This window comes from Sander vitreus, chromosome 7 (assembly GCF_031162955.1).
Source record: "Sander vitreus isolate 19-12246 chromosome 7, sanVit1, whole genome shotgun sequence".
Classification (NCBI taxonomy): domain Eukaryota; kingdom Metazoa; phylum Chordata; class Actinopteri; order Perciformes; family Percidae; genus Sander; species Sander vitreus.
Window position 1 is genome coordinate 27,332,087 of NC_135861.1, and position 15,894 is coordinate 27,347,980.

Consider the following 15,894-nt stretch of genomic DNA (forward strand, 5'->3'; position numbering starts at 1 on the left):
TCACCTACTGTACCCCTTTATCAAATCCCAATGTGTTCCAAATGTATAACACTATTCATTATCCAATCCAGTGTATATTGTTAATTTTTCATTTCATACAACAGAACTGTCAATATTTAGGTTAGTTTGGTCATTAATCATACTACTACAACTTGGGAGTGAAGCTGAATATTTCAAAATGTTTATCCAGTACTTTTAGCTAACTATTTGAACTATTTAGTCAGTAGTTTTAGCTAACTATTTGAACTGTTTAGTCAGTAGTTTTAGCTAACTATTTGAACTGTTTAGTCAGTAGTTTTAGCTAACTATTTGAACTGTTTAGTCAGTAGTTTTAGCTAACTATTTGAACTGTTGGTCAGTAGTTTCAGCTAACTATTTGAACTGTTTAGTCAGTAGTTTCAGCTAACTATTTGAACTGTTGGTCAGTAGTTTCAGCTAACTATTTGAACTGTTTGGTCAGTAGTTTTAGCTAACTATTTGAACTGTTTGGTCAGTAGTTTTAGCTAACTATTTGAACTGTTGGTCAGTAGTTTCAGCTAACTATTTGAACTGTTTAGTCAGTAGTATTAGCTAACTATTTGAACTGTTGGCCAGTAGTTTCAGCTAACTATTTGAACTGTTTAGTCAGTAGTATTAGCTAACTATTTGAACTGTTGGTCAGTAGTTTCAGCTAAGTATTTGAACTGTTTAGTCCGTAGTTTTAGCTACCTATTTGAACTATTTAGTCAGTAGTTTCAGCTAACTATTTGAACTGTTTAGTCAGTAGTATTAGCTAACTATTTGAACTGTTGGTCAGTAGTTTTAGCTAACTATTTGAACTGTTTAGTCAGTAGTTTCAGCTAACTATTTGAACTGTTTAGTCAGTAGTATTAGCTAACTATTTGAACTGTTGGCCAGTAGTTTCAGCTAACTATTTGAACTGTTTAGTCAGTAGTATTAGCTAACTATTTGAACAGTTTGGTCAGTAGTTTTCAGCTACCTATTTCATCTGCCCATGTAATAATTTTAGCTATTTCTACCATTTATTCATTACTTTTAACTAACTATTTGAAATGTTTAGTCAATACTTTTAAGCTAACCATTTTAGCTGGTTTATGAATTACTTTTATCTATATATTTATGTATTTATTACTTTAAGCTGCCCGTTTAACATTCCTGTATTCAGATGTTACAGCTGATATTCTTTTAATCAAATCATAATTTATATATTTTTTTTAATTAGTTGAGCTGCTTTACAATCTTTCTAAATACCCCCTGGCACTATTAGAAGTACCACTGGTTTGGAATCACTGGACTAGGCGATTGTGAGGAGGTGCAGGGCTGTGAGTTGCAGAAGGAGAGGGCTGCTCCACAGAGGAATGGAGGGATGAAAAACATCAGAGGCGTGCTTTGGTATTCACAGCAGCCGCTGCCGTATGAGGGCTTCAGTGTGCCCATCCGCTCGCACCGTCGTCCCTCGCCGCTGACGAGCTGGCAGGGCGGAGGGCGGAGAAGTGTGACAGGTTTGGGGAATGAGCCGGGAGAGCAGCCAGTGGGAGGGGATGATGGGTGGATGTCACATCAGGTGTACAGCTGCGACACACACACACACACACACACACACAATAGGATGCAGCAGAGAAAGGACAGAGAAGGGTCCCAGTAACGCTTTGCACTTGGAATACTGATGGCCTCCATGTTTAGAGCTGCAGGAAGAGCGTGAGGTGAGAGGAGGAAGTGGATTCAAGATTATTTTGCAACCAAGGACTTGAGTTTGACTAGAGTTGCAACGATTAATCGATTAGTTCTCAACTATTAATTACTATTTTGATACTCGATTAATCCGTTTGAGTCATAAAAGTAAAAGTTCTCCGATTCATCCGCTCTTTGACAGTAAACTGAATATCTTTAAGTTGTGGACAAAACAAGACATTTGAGGACGTGGTCTTGGGCTTGGGGGAAGACTGATTGACATTTTTCAGCATTTTCTGGACCAAAAAACAGACTGCATTTATAATAGCGCTTTTCTAGTCTTAACGACTACTCAGAGCGCTTTTACATAGTACAGGAAGCATTCAACATTCACAGCCATACAAGGTTCCACCTGCTCATCAGATAAACATTCACACACATTTACACTCCGAAACTCAGGGTTCAGTGTCTTGCCCATGGACACTTCAACATGGGACTGCAGGGCCAGGAATTGAACCATCAACCTTCCGATTGGCAAGCAACTGCTCTACCACTAGCTCGTTAATAACAGTAGTAAAGCAGGGGTGGTATAATTTGCAAGACTAAAGACACGTTTTTATTCATTCGCCTTTTTTGGCCCATTCATTTTTCAATCTATTGTCATGTATATATTCTGTGCTTTGTCCCGTATCAGTTATTGTTTGACAAATATATTTGTGTGTGTTGTACTTTTTAATTTCATTTTAAAGTTCTTTTATAGCACTTGGTCATCTTAAGCTGTGTTTAAATGTGGTGTACAAATGAACTTAACTTGCACTTACTACAATGATGGTAATAATTTAATGAATAAGCTTCAAGTGAACGTGAGAGTGTGTGTGTGTGTGTGTGTGTGTGTGTGTGTGTGTGTTGTCTGTATCTGCTCTTTGGGTTACTTACCTTTACACAACTATTAACTAAAACAACAAGTATGTATGTAAGTATGTATTGAATTGAGGTAAATTAATGCTTTTTATATTTATTTTTGTATCCAATTCATCGATTAATCAAAAAAATAAATCGACAGATTAATCGATTATTAAAATAATCGTTAGTTGCAGCCCTAGCGCACTTCCAACTTTGCGTGGAATACCTGCAGAACAGCGACATGTAAGTAGATTAGTTTTGTAGATTAGGGTGAATTTGTGTGGGTTGTAGCAGTGTTTTGCCATTGAGAACGAGCTAGCGCTAACATGCTAACGGTTAGCCCCCTAGGCCCCTCGTCTCGGCTAGTGACGTAGAAAGCCGTGCAGATTTTGAACAGCTTGCCCGGAGACTGAAGGGAGGACACATTCAGAAACCAGTATCTCACTCAAAACAGCATGAATGTTTGTTTTTTTAAAGTGTGTATGCGTGTGGAATACCAGAGACACAAAATAACACCCCAAATCCCAGAAAAAGCGATTGTTAATATGGGCACTTTAAGGAAAATTCCGCAAAAGTTAGTTCGAGCACACAGCGAATCTCTCACTTTCCGCAACCGCTCGGTCCAGCCACATGTAAAACATCACTTCAGATACATTCTCAGGTGGTTATCTTAAGGCATTATGGGAGATTGTAATTTTTTTAAGATTATGTTTTGCCCATTTTAAGCCTTTATTTATATAGGATAGCTGAAGACATGAAAGGGGAGAGAGAGGGTGAATGACATGCAGCAAAGGGCCGTGGGATGGAGTTGAACCTGCAGCCACTGCATCGGGGAGAAAACCACCATATATGGGCACCTGCCCTACCAGGTGAGCTAGCCAGGCGCCCAGGAGATTGTAAGTTAATGTGAGTTACAAAAATTACGTAGAAACAGACAAAGCAGGTTGGCAGGAGAGTAGGAATATCGAGAACGTTAATTAAAACACTTCATCAAAAAAGTAACTCCTGGGACGCGCGGAACATCACAGGTTGCTGATGTATAACTGTGTAAGAGGATCTGTTGAAGAAAGCCCAAAAGGTGGAATTAAAAACCCACCGCAATTATCTCTCACTCAATTATTCAAGCTAATTGTTACCTGGATTCCTTATGGCATCATTTGACCCCAGGATTCCTTTTTTTCTGGTTTCTTTAGTAAAAAAAAAAAAGAAATATGAAAAAGGACTGCACACTTGAAAAGAATCTATTAGATCCAAAACAATGACTAAAAATGGAAATCTTCATAACTTAGTGTGCATATATCAGGATAAAGGCCCAGGTGAGATACATCAAGTTTAGTTATCCACAGCTCGCTTTTCTAAAATGGTAGATAAAACACTAAAAGCTGCTCATTTTTATCACCTCTCCTTGAGTATTAAGTCTAAGGGGAGTGTGATTTTATTAAAGTACACATTTCTGCAGTTCATTTCTCACCAGATACTGTAGCAAGGCATATATAAGTGCTGTGTTCCTGAATACACTCAAATAGAAATGCTGCTCAGACCAAAAAGACTCCTGGGGATTTTCAAGATCTCATTCATGTTTTGAATATAAAAAGATGAATGTTACTAAACACAAAAGTACCTATAAACTATGAACGTTTTCCTTGAATAGACATCCGTTGTAACTTTATAAAGAAAGACAGCTTCATGCTAGGATAATCCCTGCCCTACTTTAACGCACACTGGCATTGAGTGTGTGTATTAACAATGATATATTATGTTTCACATTGAAATGTATAGGACTGTTACATAAACCATAATGCCACTATAGCTAATACTGTCCAGCATTAGAGTGCACGTATCCACCAAAGTTATATTAAAGTGCTCATTTTATGCTTTTTGGCTTTTTCCCTTTTCCTATATTGTGTTATATATCTTTTTTGTGCACGTTATAGGTTTACAAAGTGAAAAAGCCCAAAGTCCACCCCAAAGGGACTTACCATCTCCAACAGAAAACACTGTTCACAAACTGCTCCTAACAGCTCTATTGTAGTCCAGCCTTTACTTCAGAGACAAACGTGCGTCACTTTGTAACTCACGTTATAATGCTCGCCTAGCTGCTAGCGTGGCACGCCCTCATACTCTGCTTCTGACTGGCTAGTAGTCCTTACCTAGCTACTGAGCATGTGCGACTCCCAACAAAGATGGAACAGATGTGAGATGCCTCACTCTGTAGCTAAAACAGAGAGCTCAACACACAGGGTGAAAAGAGGAGCTGCAGCAATGTGCAGTACATCAAAAATATGGTGTTTTCTGAAAATTAAACCACATAAACCTATTCTGGTACAACCTCTAAATACAACTATGAACCTGAAAATGAGCCTAATATGAGCACTTTAACAAATGTTGACATTTCATCTGTTTTTGTTTTAGTACGTAGATGATTAGTAGAAGATTTATTTATCGTCATTGTACAAAATGAACAACGTAATTTTAGCAGCAGTTCACCCAGTAACATAAATCTAAATCTAAAAAGACAAGAAATAAATAGTAAAACGACAATCATAAATAGAAAGAAATATACACACCGAAAGTACTAGTTATTGCACATGGTCCGAAGGTGTGAATGTATGTGAGTGCGTGCCGTTTCCATCTGGATCTTGCCTTCAGAAATGTACTGTGTTTGGAAATAATCTCTGGAGTGGAGCTGTAAAATGTGAGCCGTTGTCATCTCAGCATATTGCTATCATTATTTATCTTTCAGGCTTTCTGAGACAAGGTATAAGGGTTTTGAAAAGCCTTTACCCAGTTGCCCAATGTGTGAAACAAGGTTGCTCCAGGACCTGACAGCTAAATGGTCCATCCATTTAGCTCCATGAGGCAAAAAACAAGCAGATCTAAGTCCGTTTACAGCATTCATCAATGAGCTGCCCACTCACATGTCTCTAAGCTGCAATAGGTATCTGTATCACTACGCCTCTACTACTCAGTCGCCCCCCTCAAGGTTACTGCCTATTGCCTTGCTCCTCTCTATGGATGGGCGCTGCATACTGAGTGCGTCGGCTGGTCTGGAGCCAGAGGACCACTCCAGGCAAACTTCTGTTTTCTGTCCCGACAGTGCAGCGGAAGTCTCGAGCACTCTCCGCTGCAGTGAAGGCACATATCATGTTTGATTTAGAAGCTGCAGACAATATGTCATGGCAGGTAAGTAAAATGACGAAGGAATGTACAATTCTGAAGAAAGGTTGTGCAATTCTTTTAAAGATTTGTAGATTTACTGAGAGGATTAGTTGGCTAGTGCAAAAGCACAAACTATGTAGTATGCTGGTGATGGAATCAGGTTGGGGGGGAAATGTACTACCAAGGCAAAGTGAGAATCAGAGTGAAATATAGAATAGAATAGAATAGAATACGTTTTATTGTCATTGGACAGCAGCTGTCCACAGAAATTTTTCTGCAATTCACCCTCAGTGGTACACAAATAAAATGACAGTACCCTTATAAAGGCAAAAGACAGAATAAAAATAATAAATATAGTAAATACAATAAAAAATAAATAAAAAAAAAAAAGTCAGACATTGCACATTTGTATTGAATAATGTAGCAAAGGGAAGAAAATACCAGAGACGAGCAGGAATGGCAAAATGTGATGATAAGGCATAATCGGCTGAGGGGAGAAGATAAAGTAAAGACAAACTAGGCAGAAAGGAGGGAGAGTGAAAACATTCCAACAGGGCAGGTCAGACTGTGTTATGCAAACACAAGGCTCACGTGCAAAACTGTGCCGTTTCTTTGGAAATGGACTTAAAAAGGATTCCCTAGAATTTACTCCACTACTCAGTCTTTAGCCTTTATCCTCACTCCCAAAATGTCCAATCTCACGAGAATACAAGTTAACATCCACACTGGTCGGTTAGCATCTGATCCGTCCCATCAGCCACCTCATCTTGGCGAGGAGCAGCCATCAATGATGGATGATGCTTAAATAAATCATGAGGAAGGAGACAGAGATACAAACACACAGTGAGGGGAGGGGGGGAGTGGGGGGACAGAGGAGCCTATGGTAAGCAGGCTGCACATGTCAAAGTGTGGCTCAACATCATTACATAACACAAAGAAAATGTTTAAAACACAAACTTGAGTCTAATGTGCAAACACAAGGAAACTCAAGATTAAACAGTCCGACGTGTTTCAAGTGCTTAGGGCTAAAACCAACCATTATTTCCATAGTCGATTAATCTGTCGATCATTTTTTTCTCTCGATTAATCGATTAGTCGTTTCGTTTTTTTTTTTTAAATGTGGAAAATGTGGATCAGTGTTTCCCCAAAGATGACGTCCTCAAACGTCTTGTTTTCTTTGCAACTTAAAGATATTCAGTTTGCTGTCACAGAGTGAGTGAAGAAACTAGGAAATATTCACATTCAAGAAGCTGGAATCAGAATTATTATTATTTTTTTTTAAATGATTCAAACCGATTAATCGATTATCAAATCGATTAATCATCTTTGCAGCTCTGGAAGTGCTACAATTAGTGATTGCATTGAACACCGTTTCAACTACATCCACCCTAATTAACAGGTAAACCATACCTACTGTATGTGAAGCAAGAGGACCAATCCACTTCACAGAAAACCATAATAAATGCCTGACAGTTATGGTGTCAAAGTGTGCCGTGTCACCAGGCTGGCACAGCATCCTGGGGATTTAGGGATATGGGCCTAGTTAATTCAATTAGGACTCACCTTAACACAAGCAGACCAATACTGTCTAAGCTGGCAAGGCATAACAAATCCCGGCTAAGTGTTTGCAAAGTACCACACTTAGCAGTGCCTCCATCAAATACACACACACACACAACACACACAACACACCCCTTCTGTCCCACATGACTAGTAGAGTTTGACTGTATATTTTGGCACATTTAACACACCCATTAGGCATGCCTATGAGCCACAAAGGAGCACAAACTAAATGCTAGTAAGTCAGGTAATAACACACACATAAATCCAATCAGTAGCTTTTAGCTGAGCTTGCAGACAGGACATCACAATGACATTAAAGCAGTGTGTTGCACCTTACATGTCTGTGAGTGTTTTACATAGCGTACACAATCACAGAGCAGGGCAGGCAACACTTGTGGATGCAAAGAACATTACACGCCACGTTTAGAAAAAGGGCTGCAAGCTTAAATGACTATAAGGTTGTACTGGGCACTACGAACACGCATGCTCTAAACACAACACAGCAGGTCTCTCACTTATGTTGTTTGGCAGGATTGTACAACAGCAGAAAAAGCAGCACTGTGGGAAATGTTAAGTCTCCACTGAATAGGAGGTACGCAGATGGACAATTTAGATATGCTTAAGCCAGCTGAAAACACACATTTGACCTGCAGAGTAGCTGCCAAATGTGCATATGACTGCACAGTGCACACACATCTGATCCGTCAACACAATTCCCTACAGGCAAACAGTGGCTCATGTGAGGCTGCTGTACCCCCAAGACCCTCTAATTGATCCATACTTGTCTCATCTGTCCTAAGCTTGTCAATCTTTAAGTCACAGTGCTGTAACCATTTTAAAGCACTTCACGCAACATGGCAAGTTTGTTTGTGTACATGTTGGGTGGGGAGAGTGAGAGGGGTGTGTGTGTGTGTGTGTGTGTGTGTGTGTGTGTGTGTGTGTGTGTGTGTGTGTGTGTTTCAAATGCACACCTGGTTTCACAGTCTTCAGGCGGATGGGCTCCCGAAAGTGGCGGATGACAGCCAGTGTGTCTCGGTTGGTGAGCCCGCTCACCGGCGTGCCGTTCACCTCCAGCAGCACGTCCCCGCTGCAGGGAAACCTCCCGGCGTGACAGACCATCGCCTCCGAAACCGTGTGTCCGAGGTGGGGGAACTCTCCCAGCTCGGCGCCGCCTCGCACCTCAACCACCGTGGTCAACTCCCCGGAACCACTCCACGACACGGTGCACTCCTGTACTTTAGTGGACCAGTGCTTCTTCTTCTTCAGTGTCTTGGACATTGTTAGTAGCTCTTGTGAACCTGGGGGGAGTAAGGAGGGGGTAAGGGGGGTTAAGGGGGGTTGGGGGGGATTGTCCTTCAACGCAAGACCCGCGATTCTGTTCCTAAAACGCAATGACGCATGGGAAAATCATTGCAGATTAAGACAAGTTGAGGCTAATTTCTTGTGTTGTATTCCATTGTATTCCATCCGAAAACAAATGTCTTTTGGTTTTTTTTTTATGTTTAAAATTCAGATCAAACTCCCTCTGTTGATGATCGATCCTTCCATTGAATTACTCGAGCATCACCTAGTCTGCGACTGGGATGCGAGAGGAGCTGCGTCAGTGTCGCATTGAAGCGGAAAGTGCTGGTTCTGATGCTGGGGGCGCCTCGATCCCACACACCCAGTTCGCAGCAATGTGCACTTCAAATACACAATAGCAGTTTCCTCCACGCCGTTAAACCCCCGATATTACAGCGCAGGACGGATCCTGTGAGCCCCGCACAGACGAGCCTGCCAGTTAATAAAATAAAATAAAAAAAAAAAAAAAAAAAGCGTGCTAGGCTATATGTATTCCACTTAAGACTTCAGAAAATGCCAAACTGACTTTAAAAAAAAAAAACTTTAAAAACCTGTGAAAAACAGTAATTCTCTGCTCAGTGACAGCTCTTCGTCCGAGTCTACCGGAGTCAACTTTTACTGTGCGCACCTGTCCGCCTCTCCTGCCCTCCTCCGCGGTGACATCAGCAAAGGCAGTCCCTGGAAACGGAAAAACAATACCTGACCCTCCCCTGAACCGGGCGGTTATCTGAGCCTTTCCACACAGAAGCCCTGCTTCTTGTTCTCCGCTACACGCTCTTGTGCTCTCCCTTTGCCTTTCCAGAGCCACTGTGGGGATTTATTCTCTACTAAAAAAAAAAAACTAAAAAAAAACTACATAGCAGCATACAACAGACGTGATCCGATTAGGCTGCACTCCATAACTTTTTGATCTTTTTCCGTGTTGCTTTCCCGATTGCAGGAGCTTCTGTCCAATCAGAGATTAGGGGGCGGTCCTAAAGCCTTCTCCGTTGAAGTGAATGGCAAGAGGCGGGGCTTCTGTGAATGGGAAGCGCTGGATTTTGTTAGCCCATGGTGTGTTTAGCAAGGCGGAGCTCCCCGCACCGGGACACATCTTTTCACGTGGGAAATGTTTATTGTAATAGTCGACCTACAGTTTGTGTGTAATTGGTCTAATGTGTTCATTATACAGTGGAATGCAACTTCTACGTGATTCTTGGGCTTTACTGTGTAGTTTTAGGTCCGTGAAATGCAATTTGCAACCTTTCCTGTTCTCAGAACTGAGGACTTTTGTTGGAGGCCCTTTCTTGCACAAGTCTGCCCTCCGGTGGTTGTACAAGAGTCTGGCACCTCATTCCAAGCCCCTATATAAGCAACACTGTAAAATAACATTTCCTAAAACACACAGAGGTATTGTGCTTTAACCCTTGTGTGGTGTTCATATTTTTGTTACACAGCCGATGTTCCCGGGTCTGGTAGACCCACCACATTATTAGGCTTTTAAATCAATACAGCCATAACAATTGATGTAAAAATACTTAACAGATGTTTACTTTAGCTCAGTTACCAATGATATATACATCATTTACATCAGAACAGGTGAAAGTGTTTGAAATGTAACAATTTTGTAACTTTGTGTGGGAATAGCAGGTGCAGAAAGACAAAATAGTTTCATAGCAGCTACAATTAAATACACTCGGGTCCAGTAGACCCAAACACCTCATATGTAATAGTTATGTGTAGGGGGGGGGGGGTGTACCATGTGCAGTCATTGAAAAAAAGTTATTTTTTATGTTTTTCACAGAAAATGAGCCAAGGCCAATGAGTTTGAGTTAGAAGAAATGATAAATAGCATAATTTTTCTTTTAGCAAACATTGAAAATGGTTCCCACAGACCAAAACACCATACAAGGGTTAAATAGATTAATCACACACCAGAACATCCATAACCAGCATCTGCACTTTTACACACACTTTGTTTCCTTGTTTTTAATGGTTTTATCTGTTTTTACTTATACTTTTAATGTATGGTATATTATTCTGTTTTATTGTCTGATGAGCCAGAGCCAAATTGCCCACATGGAATCTAAAAAAAAACAAAACTGAATGACACATTTTTGTATGCATGTTAATCGTTTAATCAGTTCAACCGTTAAGGTAGCAGTAGGTGTGAGCACAACACCTGTTCATGTTTTCATTTCCGGGGATTTGTTAATGATTTACATTCAGTCAACTTTCAGACTGACCTCTATGGTCAGCGCCCTCGCAGGCACACAGACAAAGTAGAGCCCATTTTCTGAAAGCAGCTGGTGACACCCTTGCGATTGTGATTTTTTTTCAACTCGCTGCTGCAGTTCATTTTTACATTAGAAGGTTGGAAATAAATGATGTGTTGGATCGAACATTGTGGCATCAGGTGTAAGGTATGAACACTTCAAAGTAGTTTGTAGCAATTAGCCATACCTGGTTTGATTTTTTTCCATTTTCAGTTACTTCATAGTTTTACTTTCTACATGCCATTTGTCTCATATATGTGAGGAATGCCAGCTGCTCTGTGTGGATGTAGCAACGACACCTCGCTCCCCCTGTGCTGTAAGTTGTACACGTGGCGCTTATTGCATTGCATACTCATGTTATTGCCTACTCCTCTCCTATTATTCTAAACCTGGTTCTTCTTTAAAAATAAAACAGAGATAAAAAGCCACACGCGGGACGTGATCCCCCGTCTCCAGGGTGAAAGTCTTGGGTTGTTTGACCCATCCACCACCCCGACCAATCTCGACATTTTCAGCTTTTCATACTACTCCCTACCGTAGTCGTGCTGTGATCACGAAATATGCATCCCATTTAAATACATTCGAATTTGTGCTCACCACCACGAAACCCCCCCGACATAATCATGTCCTGTACACGAATCAATAGATTACATAACGTGACCATTTCACGAACCTGCCTTGAGACTGGGTTGCAATACATCACTCACAGTAGATCTGCATCTACTGTTGCGTTTTTTCAACAGGCTAGCAGAGTGTATCCCTGACCGCAGCTTCTCTAAGCACTCCAAAAGGTCCAGGCAGCTTTGTGTCGCTGGGAAATCCCAGAAGAGTTTGTTCTTGAGGTATTGGAGTTTTGGCAGACGGGTCGCCATGGCCCCATTCGTAAAGGTCTACTGAAGAAGAGAGACGGAGCCTTGTGGTGGTTAAGTCCCTCCGAGGTACAGCATGAATCGGTCACAAGGCCGGGATCATCCGAGTCTTGTGTTGTGTGCAGTAACAGTAAAAGTACTTGAAGAGATAATGGTGTTTTCAGAGGGAGAGGGGCAAGATAGGCAGTAAAAGACAGAATTAAAAACAAATAAGGTTGTTCATAGGGCTCGGTTAAAATAATCGATTCTCCAATAAAAATCGATTTGTTTGAGTGATCTGATATCGATTAATAAAATCAATCTTCTAACGTATGCCTTTTTAACCATGGATGTACAAGTTACAGTAAAAAGTACTTCAAAGTTTTTGGGGTTCAAGTCCTAATGTAAACATTAACCTAGTGCATTATTAAAAAAATATTTGGTTTGGTTGGTTGTTCCTTCAATTTACAGCATTAGTTCTGAGAATCTCTTTCAAGCAAAATTGGTATTGTAACTGAAATTTCCCTAACCTAATCGATATTGAATCGAAAATGTAATCGGGGACCTTACCTTGTAAATCGGGAAATCATTGGTTACCCAGCCCTAGTTGTTCACTAACCCTCCGTTTTTCACACCATATTAGATGGCCCCGACCAGCCTGAAGCTAACGAGTTTGTGGAGTGGGTCCTCTTCCACGCCACAGTGTGTAAACATGAGAACGTGGTGCGGATGTTGTACTGTCAGACCAAGCGTCCGCCCATATATCTGGTCTTAGATGCCTACAGACCAGGGAACCTCCTTCACTTCCTCTGGACGCTCAGAAATGTAACGTCGTACACAGCTTTGGTTTAAACCTAAACTTCTATTTAATGACACATGCAATCTCCCAATTCCTAAATTAAGCGCAATTATGAAGATCTCAATAAGTGGTGTATGTATGACACGCCAATTCGTATGCCATTTTGGCGTGTTATCAACGCCGTTTAGCTTCCATTGACTTACATTACGTTGCGATTGCGGGTCAATTGACGACGTAGTGAGTAGTATGAAAGCCCGAAAATCTGCATGTTGGGGTGGTGGATGGGTCAAACAACACAGGATTTTCACCCAGGAGACGGGGGGATCGTGTCCCGCGTGTCACATTTCCTAAACCCAACCATTGCTTTCTTCTTTTAGTAAACCCAACCCCGTTCTTCTTTTCCTAAACCCAACCCCGTTATTGTTTTCCTAAACCCAACCGTCCCGTTCTTCTTTTCCTAAACCCAACCGTCCCGTTCTTCTTTTCCTAAACCCAACCGTCCAAAAAGCGATTATGTCTGCGTCTTGATAACACGCCAAAATGGCATACTAGTTGGCGTGTCATACATACGCCACTTATTGAGATCAGTCTGCAACTCGTCCACTGTATACGGCGTGAATAGCTGCTCAAAATGCTTACAGATAACACGCCACTTTCTACACGCCTATTTCTAAAGCCAAGTGGCGTGTTATCTGTAAGCATTTCACATTGACGTTCACGTTGCATGTTTCTCTTGAATTCTGAATTCTGAATGGGTGTCGGGCGTAGCATTTGGAGGACGCAGAATGGATCCACCAATTAGGCAGAGGGCAGCAGAGGTGCCTCTGAAATGGCAGGCTCCAGAGAGGATCATGATGCAGCTCAGTATCGACAGGAGCGACGTGTAAGGGCAGAGTTAGGGCTAGGAAAACGAAACACATAACTAGAATTAATGAGTCAAAACATTTTCTTTTCCCTAGGTGGTCATTTGGAATCTTACTGTATGAACTGATGACATTGGGTAAAGTTGCACATTCCATTATCTGGAAGCAAATTATTCAAGCCATCAGTATTTGTGCCTTTGCACATCTTAGCATCTTTTAAATGTACTCATTTTTACAATATGTAGTATTGCATCGTGTCAACACCCAATTGTCACAGCACATAACCATTAAAGTCACATTTATTCATTCAAGAATTCTTGTCTTCTTTGTTTTGATCTCCTGCTCTCCTCCATACCCTGAGCTGGAGCCTCTGTCGGTGCTTCCAAAGCTACAGGGCTCTTATCGAACAAAGAGACCGGAGAATTGTGGAGGACCTTTGGAAGTAAACTTGTAACAAACAAAGGCCGACTTAATGTGGGAGTAACATACCGCCTGAATGAAACACTGGAGAGTTGACTCAATTGGTGTTAGCAAGGGAGGACACTGGCAGTTAAAGTGGAGCGTTTTATTTCCAGAAGGCAGATTCAACGTGTGTGCATGTGTTTTCTCTCTGCAACAAGATAACAAAACTCATTAACAATAAATCAAAACATAAAATTGTGTGCATTAAGGACAACCAAAGGATTAAATAAGGACATTTACTTACAGGATGCACACAACGTGGCTCAGGTCAAAAGGAGAGAACAAAGGGAGGAAGGCTGTGTATATGGCCTCTAATTAAGTGGACTGCTTGGGAACTTTTAACACCGCCACTTGCTGCGGTGTTAGCAATTGAGTCAACTTATACACACGAACATTGCATTTTCATTGAAATACTCCTCATGAGCTATTACAACAAAAAGTAACTGCATTTATATGGTTAAAGAAATAGACCTATTGGGAAATACAAGCTTTCTTGCGAAGATTTAGATGAGAAGATTGATGTTACTCTCACGTCTGTCTGTAAATATGAAGCTACCGCCTGAGCCTCCAAAACCTATAGCACCGCCCAAGACAATTTTGATTGGTTTAAAGAAATGTAAACAGCCCAGCGCATTTTTTTTTCTCTTATCCTAGAATGTATCTGTGGTGTAGCCAGAGCTCTCGGAGAGGTTACTTCGAGGTTACTGAAGGCCACCTGAGGTTCCACTCATAGACGCTTGGAAAGGGAGGGGTGAGGGAAATGGTATTCAGTTGGTTGCAATCTGTAACCTCACCCCCACACTGGTCCTGTACCAAACAAACATGAGAGAGAGTGCTATCTTCTCCTCTGACTTTTGGCAAGAAAGCGACTGAGGGTATTTCCAGAAATGTCAAACTATTCATTTAACACCGATCCGTTTTAAATCCCTTTTGTATGCTTTTAGCGGTGGTAGAATACTGTAAAGTACTGTACTTAAGTACAAATTTGAGGTACTTGTACTTTACTTGAGTCTTCTCTTTTCATGCCACTTTCTACTTCTACTCCGCTACATCTCAGAGAGAAATATTGTACTTTTTACTCCACTACATTCATCTGACAGCTTTAGTTACTAGTTATTTTACAAATTAGGATTTTTGCACACAAAACTGTACTTTATAAAATGACTATGTTTTATTATAAATTAAACGACCCAACACTATAACGGCAAACAAGTACAGCTGAAAAGATTAGCCGATTCCAGTTTCTAAGATTTCTCTGCATCGACTACTTTTACTTTTAATACTTTCTCCTGATGATACTTAGATACTTTTACTTCAGTAACATTTTCAATGTAGGACTTTTACTCGTAACATTTCAAGCCCCATTGAAACATTTCAACAGTGTGATATTAGTACTTTTACTTAAGTAAATTATCTGAATACTTCTTTCACCGCTGACTTTTAGGTATGAGCTTATGAAGTACTGTTGGATGTGGAGCTTCAAAGACCGACCTGCATTCTCGGCCATCATGAAGCTGTTGGAGTCCTCGCAGCATCTGGCGACTATTCAATTCAATTCAATTTTATTTATAGTATCAAATCATAACAAGAGGCATCTCCAGACACTTTACAGATAGAGTAGGTCTAGACTACACTCTATAATATACAAAGACCCAATTCCAGTAATTCCCCCAAGCATTTAGTGCGACAGCGACGAGGAAAAACTCCCTTTTAGGGAGAAACCTCGGGTGGTGAGGAAAACTTTCTTTTAGGGAGAAACCTCGGACAGACCCAGGCTCTTGGTAGGCGGTGCCGGTTGGGGGTGTGATGAACAGTGGCAATAATAGTCACAATAAAAATAATGGAACTATGACTAGAAATAGTAGTTGTAGTAGTTCATGGCGTAGCAGGGCGTTACAGGGCGTAGCAGGGCATAGCAGGGCATAGGGCACTACTAAAGACATTTATGTTCCTGAGGTCATAGACATATCGGAGTACAACAGAAAGGCAGGACTGCTCTCATAGGCTTATGTGCTACCAAAGATGGCAAC

General features: G+C 41.0%; 2 protein-coding genes across 4 annotated transcripts in view; one reads left to right on the top strand and one right to left on the bottom strand.

Moving 5' to 3' along the window:
• magi3a (membrane associated guanylate kinase, WW and PDZ domain containing 3a) overlaps positions 1-9,101 on the bottom strand; it is a 183,422-nt gene extending 174,321 nt beyond the window's left edge. For all 3 annotated transcript variants that reach the window (XM_078255739.1, XM_078255738.1, XM_078255740.1), the window contains exon 1: positions 8,268-9,101. In XM_078255739.1, coding sequence (XP_078111865.1) covers positions 8,268-8,574 — 307 coding nt within the window. In that variant the 5' untranslated portion in view covers positions 8,575-9,101. The remainder of the gene's footprint in view (positions 1-8,267) is intronic.
• Positions 9,102-11,156: 2,055 nt separating this feature from the next.
• Positions 11,157-15,868, top strand: LOC144520223 (tyrosine-protein kinase STYK1). Its single transcript, XM_078253889.1, is given in 11 exon segments — positions 11,157-11,215; positions 11,349-11,355; positions 11,605-11,679; positions 11,681-11,804; positions 11,807-11,830; positions 12,384-12,573; positions 13,123-13,422; positions 13,499-13,539; positions 13,744-13,852; positions 15,309-15,402; positions 15,791-15,868. Coding segments are annotated over 11 exon segments (1,101 nt in total).
• Positions 15,869-15,894: the final 26 nt, after the last annotated feature.